This window comes from Ictalurus furcatus, chromosome 5 (assembly GCF_023375685.1).
Source record: "Ictalurus furcatus strain D&B chromosome 5, Billie_1.0, whole genome shotgun sequence".
Classification (NCBI taxonomy): domain Eukaryota; kingdom Metazoa; phylum Chordata; class Actinopteri; order Siluriformes; family Ictaluridae; genus Ictalurus; species Ictalurus furcatus.
This window is the reverse complement of record NC_071259.1, coordinates 31,937,651-31,956,522: the sequence shown is the minus strand read 5'-3', so window position 1 is coordinate 31,956,522 and position 18,872 is coordinate 31,937,651. Positions and strand designations below refer to the sequence as shown.

Sequence of the window (18,872 nt, the reverse complement as noted above, 5' to 3'; positions counted from 1 at the left end):
TATATAGAGAGAGCACTCTAGAGAGAGAATGCTATAGAAAGAGAGTGATAGAGAGAGCTATAGAAAGAATGAGAGCTATAGAGAAAGCTATATATAGAGAGTGAGCGAGCGCTCTAGAGAGAGAGTGCTAGAAAGAGACTGATAGAGAGCACTATAGAAAGAGAGAGAGTGCTAGAAAGAGACTGATCGAGAGAGAGCGCTATAGAAAGAGCTATAGAGAGAGCGAGCTATAGAGAGAGTGATAGAGAGAGAGAGAGCGCTCTAGAGAGAGAGTGCTATAGAAAGGGAGAGAGTGATAGAAAGAGACTGATAGAGAGAGAGCGCTCTAGAGAGAGTGAGCTATAGAGAGAGTGATAGAGAGAGAGAGCGCTCTAGAGAGAGAGTGCTATAGAAAGGGAGAGCGCTATAGAAAGAGAGCGCGAGCTATAGAGAGAGAGAAAATAAAACATTTTACAGTTTGACAGGTTTAATACACAAATTTATCAGTTATTTTTAAACAAATTGGAAAAATAGATCTCAGTCTCAATTGCGTCGTAATTCATCACACTACTGATATCATCGTATTGTCCAGCTCTACTTCCAATCAGGAAATGCTGTAACATCATTTAAAACACTGAAATTCCCACACACACACACACACACACACACACGCACACACGCGAAAAACAACCAAGAACTCCACACGGAGTAACTTTAAAATAAACTTTGATTTTATTGTGTTCATACTGACTCTGACACATAAAAAAAACTGCAAAAAGTAAAGAGACTGTAAATCGGCGGTGTGTGTGGAGAACGGAGCGTCACAGCGGATCGGAGGGAACAAAACGTGACGGACGACACACAAAAACACTTCATCTGCTCTCGTCACGTGCGTTTCTGAGGTATCTCGCAGTTTCTACATCATTTCAGAACGTTTACACACACACACACACACACACACACGGGACGGATCGACAGACTAACGTACATTTCCACAGAACACGACACATGGAGTCGTTACAGAAGGTGAACGGAGGTGCACGACGGGGACTTATCGCATCAATGTTAAAAACAAACAAACAAACAAACAAACAACGAATCAGTCCGATCATTTCCGTCCGTTCCTTTTTATTTTATTTATTATTTATTAAAACAATCTCCTGTGAAAATACGAATCCTGCAAGATATCGTTTGCGTAATCGTCATCGGGAGGAAAAAACAAACAACTTTAAGCGTCCTACTGATATACGGATCACGTGCCGGATTACGCAAATGAGCCGACTAATGAATCTCTAAACGTTACTCTCTGCTCAAAACTGCTGACGTGAGCGTTTGTGATTCTGATTAAGTTTACGAACAGGTTTTATAACAGCAGCTGTGAAGCTCGTGTTGGTTCAAATCTCTGAGGATTAGTGTAACTAAAGCCCACTTAAAACTGCTTGTGGTGGGAACACACCGAATAACGTGACATGCGTAAGTATTCACCCCCCCTCCCCTTTAAATGATTTGTTCCGTTACATCCTGGAACTGAAATCGACTTCGATCGGGATTGAGACGTCGTGAATGGACACAAAATTGCGCAGGTTATACGCGCGGAGGGGAAAATAATCTAGATTTTATATCACAAAAGGCGACGTTTGAGTATCGGAGACCCCTAAATTGGTGCTGGTGCAGCCGGTTTACATCGGGAGTCACGTATTTAGTTAAAAATCTAGGCGACCCGTGTGTAAATAAAGCGCGGATTATCATCTCGATGTACAGTAAACGCACCTTGTTCCTGGGAGAACCCGGAGTCTGGTAGAGAACATTTCTAAAAACACGGAGCATCGTGAAGACCTGGCCATGGAGGAGCTACCGAAACAAGTCCAGCGAGAGCCAGTGAGCAGGTCAAGAGCGACCCGAGGGGAACGGGAAAGATCTACGGCTCAGATGGGAGAAGCTGTTCTTTGGATAATCACAAAGCTGGACTTGACGGGAAAAAAGTGGTGAGAAGAAGAAGAAGAAGAAGGTTAAAAGGTTCTCTGGTCTGATGAGACCAAAAGTGAATTTTTCAGCCTCGGCATTAAGACGAGATCGCTCGTCACCCCGAGTCGCAGCCCTACTGTGAAGCACGGTGGTGGCAGCATCATCTTCAACGTTCCCTTTGGTCTCTTAGTTGCTTCTCTACTTACCCCTTTTGGTGGACATTCTCTCTAGGCAGAGCTGCAGTCATATTCTTCCCAATTAAAAAAATTAAATCATTAATAATGGCTTTATTGTCACTCTGTAGGCTGCTTGTGATATATATATATATATATTTTTTTTTAATAATCAAACCTTGCTTGATACTTTTCCAGAACGTTCTCCTGGATTTCTTGCCGTGTGTTTAGGCATGTTCTCGAACACTCTAGAGATCCTGAGATATCGTACACGACGACTGGGTTCGACTGAACATGTGACTCCTGATGGCGACCGGCTGAACCAGAACCGACACGCCGATGCTTCACCTTTATGTTTTATTTGTAAATAACCTGAACTGTATAGGTATTCCCTGCAGTGCAATATTAATGGGCTATTTTGCGTAGATTCAAGGCACAATCCCAGTTAAAGCCATTTCAGGTCCAGGTTGTAACAGTACAAAACATGGAGAGGAGGGGGAGAAAAAGAGGGAGAGAAAAGAAAAAAAAAAGTTCAAGGGGGTGGATGCTTACGCAATACACTGTACATAATTCATCTAAATAAAGTGAGTCACTTTAAAATTCGAAAATCCTCGAGTCAAATTTTTAATTTCTCCATCAGACTACGCGGTTCTGTGGAATCGTGCTCGGACGCCATTTTGTTCGAACGGTCAACGATAAAAACGTGCACGCAAACCCCCCCCCCCTCCCCCCGCATCGCGTGATCGACAGCCGTGACCCTCCTACTCTTCTGGAAGCCGACGGAAGCTCGGAGGCTTGCGGACGGCTCTCGGGCGGATCGGACGGAGAAATCCTGAGACCAGAAGAGGAGGGAACGGACACGTGGAGAAAGGGAGACACGTTTCGGTACACCAGCGTTACTTCTATGTTTATGCAAGCCAGGTCGTGTCCATCAGATTTATTTATTTATTTATTTTTATATGGGGTTGATCCTTAACTCTTTGGGCCTTTGATTAGGTTTAAAAAACAAAAAATGAACAAATAAACAAGCGATGCAAAAAAAAAAAAAAAAACATGAGCGGACCAGAAAACTATACGACGACGTTCGAAGACGAATACTGTAGAAACCCTGCAACCCGGGCCCGCCCCAAACTCCTCCCCCCACCCACTAGACCACGCCCGTTTACTTCAGCCCTTTCGAATAAATAAAGACCCCCCCCCCCCACCCCGATACTCATCCTTCATTCCTCCGCTTCGGTACGAGTAGCAGATTAGGACTGGATACATACATTTGAAAACATACACGTAGTTTTATGAAGTATTATCTCGCCCTCGCCTGCGCGCTAACCTCATCACGCTCTACGATGGATTATAACTATATGGATAAGCAGCGGTGGGGTATATACATTAGACGAAAAAAAAAATTATTTGTTTAAATTGTGGTTTTACGAGATCACTTCGTGATGTTTCGGAAAATAGGAACAATATCGCGTTCCGTGACGCGTCGGATACGCAGTTCGGGCCGTGCGTCGCGTCACGCTGGAGCCGTACGACGCCATTGCGTTTAGCCTGGTTCAGGGTCGCTGCTAATCACCTTACAGGAACGCGAGTCTCGTCTGTCTTCCTGGAGGCGGTGACGACTTCCTGCGTGACATCGTCATCGGAGCACGGTGTGTTTCGATGTGTCCGGCGTTCGCTGGTCTGCTGGTGGTCAGGAATATTTGTGGTCAGGAAAAGAAATAAAATCCGCTCTGGTGCGAAGGCGTCAGGGACGCTCGGATCATCGCGATGACGTTGTGCTTCGATATGACGGACAGTCTCTCGTCTGTGGCTCGGCCGCGTCATGTAATCGAAAGGACGAAGCTGGGGGTTTTCCCTCTTTTTTTCGCTACTCGAGCAAATGAAAAATGCAACAACAAAAACTAATAATAATAATAATAATAATAATAATAATAATAAATAGGATGCAATCACACTATTCGAGCTAACTACAATATATTAATATAGATCCTCTGATACGCTTTCATACGCTCATTAAAACAGGAAAGGGGAAAAGAGGAAAAGAAACAAAAATCACCTCACTCGAAGTGAAAGAGAAGTTCTGGAAACTAATAAAAATCGATGACGCATGATAAAAAGGATTAAAATAAGGGACGGAATCTCCGCCTCACGAACCTCCTGCCCCCTTTTCTCAGAGACCACACCCACACATCACTAATCCCGTGAAAAGGAAACGTTAATTTTATCCCTACCAAAAAAAAACAAAAAAAAAAAAAAAACAAAGCCCACCAGACCCACAAGTGCTCCCCCTGACTCTCAACCACACGCACACACACGCACACACACGCACGCAGTTATGTCACTCAAAGAGAGTCGGGGAAGACGTGGGGTTTTAGGCGTGTTCAGCGCTCCACGGAGGATCGGAGCCGGATCACAAATCGCTGGCGCCATCGTTCTGATAAAATCTGCAGGTCAAACACATTTCTGTTTGTTCGTTTGTTCTTTTAATCAGTCCTCATAACTTCTGGATCTTCTCCGCCACCACGATGGGGTTCTCTTTGCGGAGCTGAGCGGCCGCCGCTCCTCTGTAGTCGTACGGGCAATCGTGCTTGTCCGAGTAGCGGTGGACCGCGCAGAACAGGTTACTGCAGCGACAGTTGAAGCCTGGAGAGAGGGGGAGAGAGAGAAAAAGAAAGAATGAGAGGGAGGGAGGGAGGGACGGACAGAGAGGCCACAAGAGAGACAGAACTTACAAGATGAGAATGATATTTTTTTGTTTATTTATTAGACATTTTATCCATTTATAGCTACATTCAATGTTGTGGAACGTCCAGGAAACAAGTTAGTTCCTGACCTCACGTGCATTACAGTTCCCGACCTCACGTGCATTACAGTTCCCGACCTCACGTGCATTACAGTTCCCGACCTCACGTGCATTATAGCCTCTCACTGGTCTCTCTTTTTTTCTTGTTCTAGAACAAGTTTGCGTAAAGCGTAACAAAGTGTCACAAAGCGCCGACGCTGGAGACTCCTTCCTTAACAAACGTCTCCTCACGTCAACGACACTTTGTTGAATGACACGTTTCTTTAACCTGCGTGAAGTTGGCCACCACCCAACGCAAAACGTCAGCAAAATAGTCTCGATCGTTTGTGCTGCTTTGTGCCGTAAAAAATTTTCGTTTGTGCTGCTTCGGTTCTGGAGATATTGAAAGAATATTTATAGGTCATTCTGGGGTCACTCAGCCCCGCCCCCCACACGCTCCACATTCACTCCAAATAGTCTCAATCGTTCGTGCGGATAAAAGTTTCGTTTGTGCTGCTTCCGTTTTTAAAATATGAGACACTGAACTATAGGCGCAAATCTCCTCGGTGTGAGCACACTTTTAGAGTCGAACTGCCGAAGACTTTTTCAAGACGAATCATATAATCGTTTGTTTAATAAACGATCCTCTTTACTTCATTCCCTGGTCTGTCACGATTGAACTTTTCATATATTTACAAGGAGAATCATCTGCTACACTTCACTGCCACCACTAGGTGTCAGTGACACTTCTGTTCACGAGGCTCTTGTGGAAATTAGTGTTGTTAGTGTAGGAAAAGTCCATAGAGTTACTAAATCAAAATTCTGGCCAGTGTAAGTACAATGTTTTAACACCGTCAGTTACAGTATTATTACTCAACTTCAATCATAACGGTACAACATTCGAGAGAGCGAAGATTGTCAGCTTCACACAGGTGTTTCTATACAGTGCACAAAGTCCCCGGGACGGAAACGCATCGGATAACGTATTAGAACGAGCGCGTGAAGTAAGGAATAATCCGGATGCGTGTTATTTGTTCTAATAATTCAACGTCCACTCGTCGATCCCTCCTGACTGACTTCAGGAAAATCTAAACGGTGTCGTTTTGTTTGCTGCGGTGGACAGTAGGGTGAACTCCTCCGCCATTTCACTTAACTTGGCGAAGTGATACGGAACTGTGACGCGGTCGAGACGTGACTGGAACTACTTCACTGGAAAATCAACTGCACACCTCACGACGTCTGTCAGCCAATCGGAATCGAGAATTCGACAGCGCTGTATTACAGTACTGTATTAAATATAAACCTGCACTACTGTCAGAGCTGCTGTTATAGAAAAACCGATCAATCAACACGAAACGGATCAACACGTGCCTCTTCAGAAAGCGTGTTTAATACAAACATCCTCGAGTTCCCTTCGCAACTTACCCGTGAGTCCGACTTTTTTTCTGCAGGTGAAGCATCGGTTCTTCTTCTTGTTCTGGTCGGGGGTCTGATCTCCGTCTGACGAGGCCTGCGCTGCCTCTGCGGCTGGACCTGAGGTTAACGAATTAATTAAATAAATAAAAGGGGAATCGTAGTGCTCCGTCCTTCACCTCCGTCCTCACGGCTCTGAGACCGCCTTTAAAAATAAACTTGATTTAATCAAACTGCTTTTTATTTAAACCCAAGTGAGTGAATCTTGGAATATTGGAGAGGTGTTAAGCCTGTGGGGGGGGGGGGAGCTAAATTAAATAAACAAAAACACACAAACAAACATCAATACTTGCCTGTGCTTTTGGACGATGCTTCGTCTTCCTCGTCGTCGGCTCGGTCTGAGTCGGTGGCTGCGGTGTCCTGGGAGATGCTCATGGCCGTCATCTGCTGAGTGACCGGTCCGGATGAGCTGCTGACACACACACACACACACACACACACACACACACACACACAGTTACCTCGGGACATGTTACTGAAATACACTTGAAATAAACACGCCTTTTAAAAGATTTCATCAGCACGTGTGCATTCGATCGCCCGCGTTACATTTAGAAAACCTGCGACGGCGTGAAAACCCGCCCCTTTTGCTGTCTTTTCTGCCGATGGTTTTGGAAACGTGGTGTACTCTGTGGTGTTGGCGATGTGAACGTAGCCAAGACGTTTCATTTTTTCAACTCGTTTACTGCCCTGAAATCATGACTGCTAGCGTTTTACTGTAACTCCTCTCTCGGTTATGCTGATATGACTGACGGTAAGTACGTTACGATAACTCATTGTTGGGACGATATACTGTCCCGGAAAAATAACTGCGATAAATGATATTAGTCATTTTAAGACCATAGATATCATATTTTTGTCGTATCGCCCCACCCCTACAGTGGCGTCAAACCAAAGCAAAGCAATCTAAAGTGTGTGTGTGTCTCTAAAGTTTCAAACGTTTATCTGTAAAAGTCAAACTTCTACCTGGTCTCCTCTGATGGAGCCGCCGTTTCCGAGACGGGGTCAGGGTCCGTCTCCACGGTTACAGCGGGGGTTCCTGGAGACCCTGATGGTGAGGAAGCAGCTGGAACAAAAACACAAAACATCATGACGAAAAACTCTCTCTCTCTCTCTCTCTCTCTCTCTATTTTAACATGATAACCTGATTGGATAAGAACGCCCTCTCTCACCCTCGTGTTCTTAGCTCACCTTTATCACCAGGTGGGCTGCTCCGCCCACCTGCCTGCTGCCTCTGCAGGTGCTCCTTATAGCAGACCGAGCACATGCCGTTGGTACGAGGGTTTCCGTAGAAGCCGCATCCCATGGTACAAAGCATCGGCACCTGCGTCTGATTCGTCTCCTGAGCCATCGCTCGCTGTCTGAGGGGGAGGTGTAAAAAAAAAAAAAAAAAAAAGGGCGGGGGGGTGAAGGGGGCGTGGGAGAGGGTAGGTCTGAGAGATAACGAAGTTTGATCATTAGAGCACGTTAATCTTAATTAAGTACAGTATGGAAAAAAAAAATAATAATTCGGTTTTTCACTGTTTCCTTACTGGTCTGTAACCTGAGCATCAACTCAGATCAACTCAGCTACTTCCGACCAGTCGGTATAAATTATTATTATTATTTTTTAAAAACATAAAAATGTTCGAAAATACACTCGAGTCCTCCGAAAATATCACATCCCCTAACAGAATTGATCACGATGTCGAGATTATCATAACGGCTCAAGCTCAAAGAATCAAAACTGTAATAAAAGTTTGAAGCTTAAGCTTTTCTGGATAAAAAAAAAAAAAAAAACCTAACTGAAACACCAATTATATTTAACTATATTTAATTCTATTTTGAAGCGGATAATATTCTTTGAAAGTATTAGAAACAGATTAAACACACACACAGTACCACTACGGCCCACAGGAAACAGCGAACACACTCCTCTCAGCAGCGTGACGGTCGCTAGGGTGGATTTAGGACTCGGACGGTTCGAGGCGGCTCGGTGAACAAAAACCTCCGCTCGCCTGACGGCAGTGTGCCGGATTATTATTATTATTATTTAAACAGTACACAAAACAGACGAGACAAAAAAGTGTTTCAGCTCGTTTATAGAGACGTCGAGTGAGTGCTACAATACACTCCTGTTCACAATACACTCCTGATCCTCTACTAACACACACACACACACGACTGGGCATTTCTCCACACACATACACATTCCACAACATAATCTGTAACTGTAAACGGATAAGAAGTACAACATGTTGTTCTTTAACAAATTAAACACTGTACTCACTGACGAGGTTTACACGGACAGCAGTAATCTAATTATCGACCGTATTCTGAATAAGACGATATTCTGATTAAGGTGTTTACATGAGTCGCTTTTAGAATATTCCTTGTTCCTGTTTTACACGTTCTAGAACATAGAGTGATTAACGGCACACGTCATTACGTCCCCACGTCACGCCGTTCCTCCAGAATTTCACGTATCGACGTACAGTTGGTCTTCGTTATGGGACCGTATACAGTTTTGGGTGTTTTTATTTAACGAACACTTCAAGTGCGGTTAATTATTTGTCGTGCCGTACGTGCAAACAGACGACTGCTTGAAGCCGTGGGCTGCGTCCCAAACCACGTACTTACCGTCTATATAGTAGGCGAGATACATGTATTTCTCCTACCATATAGCAGGTAAGTACGCGGTTTGGGACGCAGCCGTGCTCTCTTGTTCGCCGTCAAACGGTCGAGCGCTGCCGTGTGTGATCGTGTCCTGTCTCACAATGCGGTGAAAACTCCCACACGACGTTAATAGTGTGATTAAGGTGTGTACGTGTCTGTAACGCGACTAAAACAGGAACACTCCACACATCTTAATTCCATTTGTGTTTACTCCGAGTATGACTTTAATCGGATTAAAATCCCCAATAATCTCTGTTTACATGCTAGTTTCTTAATCAGAGTATCGTCTTAATATCGGATTATCGTTGTCCGTGTACACGTACTGAGTGTTACTACCCTGAGGTGATTACGCTCCTGTAACACGATGTTTTATTCCTTTTTTCCGCCTCCAATAACGATCAATAAAAGGCATCTCGTCTTCTTTTCCTGTTCTTAGATCTCGTTTTTCCTCTTCTTAAAAGCCATATGAAAAGTTTATGATTTCATAAACCCGGACAGGAAGTGTGTATTAATCTCTGAAGATAAATCTCAGTCACGTGACTAAAATTTCATTCATTAAATAAACAAAATGAACTTTAGAGCTTATTATTCCCTTAAATCCCCATCAATACATGTCATTTACATTCACCTGGGGATAGTTGTGCAAATTAAAACACATTAAACAATTTGAAAATAAAAAAAAATAGGAACAGATAGTATTGATTATTTAGCGCGGTATAGTTGTTTGTTGTTTACACGACCTTGTTTGTAAAATAGGAAACAATAAACAAAACCAAAATGTAGGCAGATAACTAGCCTTAACTATACTATAAGAAATTGTAGTATGTTAGGAATATTTTACGACATCTAGATTCATGAAAATAAACACCACAAACAAATTCATTTCTATGCATTTTATAACAAACCTGCTGCGCGTGCCATCAATCACCTTTACTGCTAAACAGTTTTTTTATCGCTAAATAAGCTTAGCTAACATGATTTTAACCGATTTTTATTCACATAAATCCTTTTAAGATGATTAAAATCACCAGAAGAGTTCAATAATAAGTATAAAGATGGTATAAGTGCATATTTGGGTAATGTTGTGGCTTATAACGGCGGTGATATCGTTAGCATTAGCCGTCAAGCGTTTTTTTTTTTTTTTTTTTTTAAACGGCTAATCACCCGAACAAAACATGTTTTGATATCAAATAACGCCACTAATAACGAAAGTCATTATTTCTCACGCGCATCCTGGTCTTAATGTTGATATTATTTTTCTTCATAAACACGGTATTTACCTGTAATTCGGCTCGAGGAGGGAAAAAAAGTCGACCTCTAATCCGAAGCTAATAACCAGGTCCGTGCTAACGCGGCCTTAGCAACGCCTAACAGCCCCTCGTTCGGAACAACAGCGGCGGCCGCGTCCCAAATACAGCGTCCGCTCGCTGAATGAGCGCACTACGTAGGGTGCGGAAGAACGCAATCTACTGCCTAAGTAGTGCACTACATGTCCAGTTCTGAGTCATTCGGGATTCAACCCTTGACGTAGGTCGCACAGCAGAAATCTAGGGTTACAGACTAACAACAATGCTCTGAGAGAAGTTCCGCGATTTAGCAAGAAATATATATATATATATAAAAAGTTTATAAGTTTATCTGTGTGGAAATATATTTATATTTAATTTAATTAGATATACAGTGCTTCATTTTCAGTCTACTTATTTGTAATTGGAATTATTATTATATAAAAAATATATTTGCTTTATTTTAATTTGATTGAACTGTTGCTGTTGTTGTTGTTGTTGTTGTTATTGTTAGCAATATTTTTACATCCTATTATTTTGTCCTTCCTTATTCTTTTTTATTCTTATTGTTTTATTTATTTTATTTGGTTTCATCTGATTTGATCTTATTTGCATTTTTGTTGGGTTTTTTTTGTTTGTTTGTTTGTTTTGTTTTATAGAATATATTTTGTCCTCCATCATTTTTTGAAAAAAAAAATTGCTTTGAAAATGTTTTTCTGTTTTATTTTATTTTATCTTGTTAAAATTTGTGTGGCTTTTTTTTGTTGTTGTCGTCGTCGTTGCTTTTATCATTCTCACACTATATTTGGTCATCCTTTTTTATTTGTATTCTTTTCTTTATTTTACTTTTCATTGGATTCGATCTTATTTGCATTTCTTCTTGTTGTTACATAATATTTTGTCCTTCCTCATCCTTTTTTTTTTTATTCTTCGTTTATTTGACATTTTCCTGAGGTTTTTAGTCGACTTTAACCTTATTGTTACATAATATTTTCTCCTTCCTCATCCTTAATGTTTTCTTTACCGATTCATCACCTTTAATGTCTTTTCTCGCTTTTAAGTCTTTTCTTTATTATTTAAATGATAAACAATGAGTAACTCACTTACCTCCAAGCACACTTCCTTTCACCGGACACTGAATATTTGACATGCTTTACTCTGTCTCTTGTAATAGTTTGCGTTTTATATCTGTAACGCATTCTGTGCATGACAATAAAGTGTTATATAAATCAACGTCATTATTATTATTATTATTAATATCATTATGAAACAACAAAATGACGTCACGGCTTTATTTATCAGAGGGAAAAAAGAGGGGGGGGATTAACATCCGGTTTGACATATCTGTAAGCACTTCAGGAATGCAGTCTGATCTCAGGTAACATTTCCAGGTAAATGCACGTGTCTCGAGATCACTGTTTTATTAAGATGCAGTACATTTTCTCCACCTCACACATGAAATGCAAGCTTTACAGTTATAATAATGACTATAATTCCTGTATAACACTGCTTTTCACAGATGGAGCTTACTGCTGAAGGAGAGTAAATTAATATTAATGAGTAATGTTATATTGATTATCCCGTGCTCACAGTGCAGGTAAAAGAGTTTACGTACAGATATTTAAGGCACACGTCAATTAGACTTGTTGATTCTGAAAGCTACTCTGCGCTCGGACGTTTCTCCACCAGCTGAGGTGAAAAAGGCCCGACTAGCCAGTTCAGAGGCGTGTTGTTCAGGAGATAGTCCATCACTCCGTCCAGTGACTGTCTCACCTGGTGGAAGATTGAGACAAAATGTATAATATATACTGTATATCATGCTCTCTCTTCCCGTCTCTCTCTCTCTCTCTCGCTCTGTACCTGTGTGAGCTGGTTTCGGCTCTGTTGGAGCAGCAGCGGTGTGACCGTCCTGGTCTTGCCGAGGGACGAGTGCAGCTCTTCGGCCGAGTGCCGTGCGTTCAGCAGCTGCTCCTGTACGGCGCTGGGGAGACCCTGAACACTGGAGACGACGCCTGAACACGCCACACGCAGCTGCGCACTCAGAGAGCGCACCATGGACAGAGCTCGCCATTCCAGCTGCTGTAGTAACACGCACACGCGCACACACACACACACACACACACACACACACACACGCGTGTGAGGCTACAACGAAACCCTTCTAATCTTATAATAAAAACCAAGAAATACTGTATTCGAGATATTAGTAATTCAGTTTTTAAATAAAATTCAAGGTCATCCTTTTAAAAACAAAACAAAAAGTAACGTGTGATGTGTGACTAAAATCTGTGATACAGGGTTAGATGGTTATGATGCCGTAAGTTTGAGTTCCCGCACCTCTCCGTTCTCTTTGCCGTCCTCACCGCCGTCCTCCTCTGTGCTTTCTTCCCCGTGCCCCTGCCCGTGTTCTTCCTGCCCCTCCTGTCTCCACTCCCTCCACCTCTTGAGGAGCTGCTCGGGCGCTCCCACCAGCGCGTTGGCTCCTCTCAGGTTCTCCAGCAGGTCCAGGGTGCTGGTGATCTGGGACACGGCTTTGTGAGTGGCGTCCCGGGCGGCGCTGGCTTTAATGAGGGACAGCTCCAGCGCTCGCTCTTGAACCTGGGCTGTGAGTTTCCCCAGGCGCACGAAGTAGCTGGGGGCGGAGCTTTGGGAAGCCACGCCTTCGCTGCTCAGCGAGGTTTGGACCTCGACCTCGTCCTTCGGCGGAGGCTCCGCTACAGCGGCTGAAGAGAAAGAGCAAAATGACCGAGGATCGTTTTCCTATACCGGCACGTCTCGAGGTGTTTTCTTCCTCTTACGCCGCGGCGACTTTTTATCCGTTTATAGTTACTTTCAGTACGTTCAAACAGTCGTTCCCTCACCGGTCTCGCTTTCCTTCTCTCTCGAAGGTCATAAGGCTAAAGAAATACGCAGTTACGGAGGAATTGCAACAAATGACGTTATGAAGTTACGGCGCTGACGCTGGAGACTCCTTCCATAAACGTTAAATAAACACTTCACCACATCAACAATTACACACACACGTTTGTTTGTTTTTTTAAATGTTTTTCCACTGTACAAGTCCCCGTGACTGAGCTGTTACTATAGAAACGATAACGCATACTGTCAATCAACACCTCCTGACCAATCAGCATCCGGAATATGTCGCATCAACGTATAGTAGGATTTGATGCTTAATCTCAACACTCACCCAGTTCGGTCTCAGTGAGCGGGAGTTTTTGCTCCACACGGTCCTCCGATTGGTTCAGAGACAAACCCATTCCGCTGCTGACCATCTGCCCCACGCGGGACCCCATGACGGTATTAATACCCCCGCTGAGGGCCGTGCGGGTCATCTCCACTCCCCCCATCATCGCCCCCACCACCGCGTCCTTCGCTCCTGACACACACTGATACACCTTTCCCACCGTCTCAGACACCAGCTGCCAGCACACACACACACACACACACACACACACACACACAGAAGACGTTTAGGGTGCTTCGAGCTGACATTAACACCGTGATACAGAAGTGTGTAAAAATAACAGCTTTATTTATTATTCATCTGAACCAGAGCAAGGTGATTTCAGTGCTGTTGTATTTTCTTGGGCTCTTCTTTTCCACATCCTCCTCCATTTCATTCGTTTCGAACGCGATGTATGTGTTTTTAAAATCCAGAGTAAATACGCACTTTAATCATAATTCTCAGCTCCTTCATCTGGTCATCTGGTTCATTTAATTTAATAACGTATTATTATTATTATTATTATTATTATTGAGATAATGAGAGACGTAGTTGCATCCTTTACGTTATTACACCTTATTTAAAGCGCACCTAGTATGGATTTGAATCGCGCCTAATTTTGTTTTAAAGCGCTCATACGATAAATTTACGTGCATCCGAGGACGAAAAAACACTTTAACGTGCTCATCGTTTAATCTGCAGCGTTACCTTTTCCCCCCCAGTGTCACAAACGACTCGTTCAATGATCCGTTCTAAAGGATTCGTTCTAAACTCCTCCTTTCGGAGAGCATACTCTGCTCTGATTGGTCAGACGTCCCAGGCTGTCGTGATTGGTCTACCGCTGTCAGCGTGTTTCAGAAAAGGAAACGCCCACTACCGTAACGAGTTTCAGCTCCCGTCTGTCAGCGAGCAGACGATGAAGACCGGAGGCGGGGCTTATTGTTACAAACCTACGTAGGTTAATACAGGAAGTAAAGTCTGGAATCGCTAACGAGTCGATTCAGCTGTTCAGAATCGATTCCTTTTTTAGGGAGTCGATGACTCCGTCTGTCGTGCGCTTTGAATTTTTGAAACTTTGCAGACTTTTTTTTACATTCACAAACAGCTCTATGACACGCTACTTGCCCCTAAATACGGGACTGAAATAAGCACACACCAGTGAGTTAAAAGGAGTTCTTCTACTCCCCCCATCATACCGAGTTCATTATTCTTACCTTATCCGCCGGCTGGTGTAAGACAGGAAGATTCTCCTCCATCTTGTCCAGCCCTTTCATGGCGTACTCGTTCACCATGGCAACTGCAAAGTCGATCAAGAAACCAGGTAGACAGACGGTTTATGTGCAGGTCATACAGAGTCCCAAACAAAATAATTGAAATATCGTTTAAAGAAAAAAGAAAAGACACAACGACGCAACAGAAATCTAGGTTTATTCCGTATCATTTATGTTTATTTCTTTACCACGGGAATGAATTCCTGAATCTGAACCTCAGTCTAATACGGTATCATTTCTACAGCGACGTCTAATTTACAGAAACTTGTATATCCGTAAGAAGACATTTATTTAACACTGATGGAAGGAGTCTCCAGTGTCAGTGCTTTGTAGTGAACTTACATATAATGACTATAACGAGTCGTTACTGGTCACGTATACGTTACAGCACAGTGAAATTGTCAGGAAGTTGGGGTCAGCGCGCAGGGTCAGCCATGATACAGCGCCCCCTGGAGTAGAGAAGGTTAAGGGCCTTGCTCAAGAGCCTTAACCCCCGACCTTCTGATCGGCGACCCAGAGCCTTAACCGTCACGTCACCACTGCACTTATTCTGTTCTAATGCAGGATATCAGTGTGTCAGGTGTGTATGTGAGTGAGGTTCTCACTTTGTGGCTCGAGTTTGTTCAGTATAGGTTTTGTTCCCGAGCTGGCAGCGGTGCTCAGGGTCCGAACTCCGCTCTCGGCCGCGTCCATCACTCCTCTGAGCACGGGGACGCTTTCCTTCGTGCTGCTGTACGCGCTGGACACGGCGTCACACGCTGAGCTCACCAGGGCCAGGTTACTCACGCGAGACATCACACTCTGAACACACACACACACACACACACACACACACACACACACACACACACACACACACACATAAGCCTAACGATCTTGATGGAATCTCTCTCAATCCCCTTTCCTCAAACAGGACAAGGGGGAAAGCATCCCGACCCGACCTGACCCGACCCGACCTTTCACCCGTCTTTCTTTCTTCCAGCACCTTCCGTCTCAGCCAAGAGACGAAAATTAACCGGTGCGTGAATTCCCGAAAGCTCTGTAAGGACAGTTTCCTCCAGTTCGGTTCTCACCTGCGTTTCCTGTGACGCTGGAGGTGTTTCCGTGTCCATCTCACCGTGCTTTCCGTTCTCAGCCATGATAACGCCACAAAATCTGACCTGAAAGCAGAAAAAAGCCTTTTTTAAATCCGTTCGTACGGACCGTCCGCTGTACGAGTCCCCGCGAACGAGCCGTTACTACGGAAACGATAGCGTATTGGAGCGAGCGCGTTGATACAAACCTGCGATGTGCAGCTGCGCTACTATCAGAGCTGCTGGTCTGGGAAATGAATCAACACCTTCTGACCAACCAGAGAGAACGAACTCGGTTGAAAAAGCGTGTCAAGCTAAGCGCTGTAGCATGAGACGAGGCAAACGTCTCCAGGACGTGCCGTCAGAGGCAAACGATCATCTTCAGGACGTTAACATGGACTCCGTCTTTGCTCGTGTTCCTCCAGCTGCCTCGCGCACAGCGTTTGATTGCTCAACTACTTGCGTAACACGTAAAACCTCCAGAGAGATGAACGACGTTTCATTTCCAAACCGCCGATTACGTAACGGAGTTAAATCCCGAGTGGAACACTTCGCCGCTTCAGACACTAATCAGGAGTTTAACAGGATTATAAACGTTACCCTTTCAGTTCCCACGGCTAGTTTATGGGATGCAAGATCTCATAACTACATGAGAACTACAAGAAAATGTTCGAGCGAATATAATGTTATGAGAGAGAGGATATTATCACTTCTTATTGCTAGTTACAGAAGGAAAACACGCAAGGGATAGTCGTCTCACTCTCACACATTAATGAGAAACCCAGCGGAGAAATAACGGAGAGCTTGGCGCAAAACGCTGTATTAGCGATCTATACTCTGGATCTACAGCTCTCATCAACTGGAGGCTACAGCCGGGAGAACGCTGAGGACGGTACCGCTTGAAGTACCGTGGAAATGGTTTCGGACCTCGATTCCACACGGACGTTCTCGCTGTGGTCGCTGGGACTACGGTTGCTGCGATGTCCTCGGGACTGCGATCACCACAGTGGAGTAGTTCAACAAACAGACGTCATATTAAACCATAATGAACTTTCTTTTACTCTCACACTCTCCGTCGTCACCCAGATGAGGACGGGTTCCCTTCTGAGTCCGGTTCCTCTCGAGGTTTCTTCCTCAGATCATCTCAGGGAGTTTTTCCTCACCACCGTCACCACCGGCTCGCTCAATAGGGATAAATTCACACCCTTAAAATCTCTATGCTGTGTTTATACGTTTCTGTAAAGCTCCTTTGAGACAGTGTCCGTCGTTAAAAGCGCTACACGAATGAAACTGAATTGAATCTATGAGATGTCGCAGCATGAAGGTTTCGGCTTTCGGACGCCGAGTGGAGTGGACAGATGAGGACGTGAGAGAGCTGGACAGGCCGAAGGACTAAAGCGCTGCCGCATCGCTCTCTTTAGATGGGCACGAAGCGAAGGCCGTACCGCTGTGGGCACGCCCGACGGCATTGTGGGTAATGTTAACCGGAGTGAAAATAGTTATGAGGCACGTTATGAATGAAGCTTTATTCTGAAATAAATCTGGGATGCGGTTGAAGATCACATGCTCATGAAGCAGATGGATATCCGTGTGTTATCCAGGGTGGAGTTTTGCGTTAAGATGCCCACGGCGATGTCACTCGTGGTGCCTACGTGGAAGAAACGCAGTCAGTCGGGTCGCGGAGGAGAAATCAAGGCCGCAGGGTGAAGAAACGCAGCTCGTCACCTTTGACCCCGAGAGTCCAGACTCTGTGTCGCAATGCAAACGGAGCTGCGCTGTAAGATACGGGACGATCTGCTAAAATGTGCTGAAAACACACACTCATCTCCGTCGCCGGCTGCAAGCGGTGAGGTCAAAGGTGAGGTCAAAGGAAATGCTGATGTTTGTGAATATGAAAAAAAGACACACGCTCAATAATGTCAGGGAATTTAGGTGGTAAAAACACTCCAGACACACTTTCACGTCGGTCTGGGCAGACCGGAGAAGTGTTTTCCAGCCAGGACAAGTTTCTGACCCAACCCAGACCAGTTTCTAACACACTCTCTAACTTTCACAGCTGTTTAAAACAGCACATCATTCTAAAATAGGCTGGAAACTGGCCAATCTGGCAACGCTGAGACCCCCACTCACAGCTCTTTCAGTGTGTGTGTGTGTGTGTGTGTGTGTGTGTGTGAGAGAGAGAGAGAGAGAGAGAGACTGACCTGTCAGTGTGTCCCGCTGTCCTCGTTCTACTGAACAATAATGAAACTCCAGAGTTCACATGGAGCAACAAAGACATGTCATGACATGACCGGAAGGGGCGGAGCCACACACAAGCCACCAATCAGCTCTCAGTTCCTGTATTGTGAAACACAAACTCTGCTCAAAGCCTCATCTGTTCTTCAGTCTGTTATTTTATTCTCTATATTATAGAATCATGATATTATTATATCTATTTACAGAGATCATTCCAGAGCATCTGAGCATCTATTATCATTCTAATTTAGAGAAAGTTTTTAAAACATTTTTTTTTTTTTTTTACATCAATGTTGTTTAATAAACTGTAATATATTTTTTCTTAGATTCGCAAAAAAAATGTATTAGCAATATATATTACTAGCATTAATGTATTTATTACACAGTTAGTTTAGGTGTTATTTTAGGATTTATACACCGTTTGGAATGTTTACTTAAATTAAAATAAAGGTAAAAATGATACATATAAAAATCTTTAAAAAAATTAATTTATTGTGGACATCAAAGACGTTGAAAAGCGAACGTTTCTGTAACACCGTGTACGTTTTATATGGAAACGTTACAGGTAATAACTCCAGTTAATATATTTCATTTTTAGATTTGTACTGCATGTCATGTTTGAGTAATAAAACACTTTTAGATAAAACATCTGAACCCTTCGGGGGGGGGGGTGAAAACTTATGCAATCACACCTCTTACATACTCCAAACATCGCAACGTTAAGGACTCGTGTAGGTTCGTGACCTCTAACCCC

General features: G+C 43.8%; 2 protein-coding genes across 11 annotated transcripts; both read right to left on the bottom strand.

The window, feature by feature from the left end:
- Positions 1–688: 688 nt before the first annotated feature.
- On the bottom strand, positions 689–10,598 carry zgc:77486 (uncharacterized protein LOC405808 homolog). Of its 8 annotated transcripts, XR_008386049.1 has the most exons (8): positions 10,308–10,598; positions 7,564–7,733; positions 7,339–7,438; positions 6,666–6,784; positions 6,325–6,432; positions 2,296–4,760; positions 2,151–2,194; positions 689–1,946 (listed from the first exon to the last, which is right to left on the bottom strand). XR_008386049.1 is itself a non-coding variant. In XM_053626011.1 (6 exons), the coding sequence occupies exons 2-6, from the start codon at positions 7,721–7,723 to the stop codon at positions 4,612–4,614; spliced, it is 636 nt and encodes a 211-aa protein (XP_053481986.1). In that variant the 5' UTR covers positions 7,724–7,805; positions 10,308–10,598; the 3' UTR covers positions 689–4,611. The 8 variants fall into 8 exon arrangements, 4 of the variants coding, with proteins under 4 accessions (XP_053481986.1, XP_053481984.1, XP_053481987.1 ...); XR_008386048.1 differs by having other exon boundaries at positions 2,151–4,760; XR_008386046.1 differs by having other exon boundaries at positions 689–2,194.
- A 629-nt stretch (positions 10,599–11,227) lies between these two features.
- On the bottom strand, positions 11,228–18,174 carry plin3 (perilipin 3). Of its 3 annotated transcripts, none has more exons than XM_053625978.1 (8): positions 18,085–18,174; positions 15,884–15,970; positions 15,416–15,611; positions 14,754–14,836; positions 13,504–13,735; positions 12,651–13,036; positions 12,174–12,389; positions 11,228–12,086 (listed from the first exon to the last, which is right to left on the bottom strand). In XM_053625978.1, the coding sequence occupies exons 2-8, from the start codon at positions 15,947–15,949 to the stop codon at positions 11,973–11,975; spliced, it is 1,293 nt and encodes a 430-aa protein (XP_053481953.1). In that variant the 5' UTR covers positions 15,950–15,970; positions 18,085–18,174; the 3' UTR covers positions 11,228–11,972. The 3 variants fall into 3 exon arrangements, with proteins under 3 accessions (XP_053481953.1, XP_053481950.1, XP_053481952.1); XM_053625975.1 differs by having other exon boundaries at positions 12,174–12,392; positions 18,085–18,172; XM_053625977.1 differs by lacking the exon at positions 18,085–18,174 and adding an exon at positions 16,093–16,397 and having other exon boundaries at positions 12,174–12,392.
- Between the last annotated feature and the right edge of the window lie 698 nt (positions 18,175–18,872).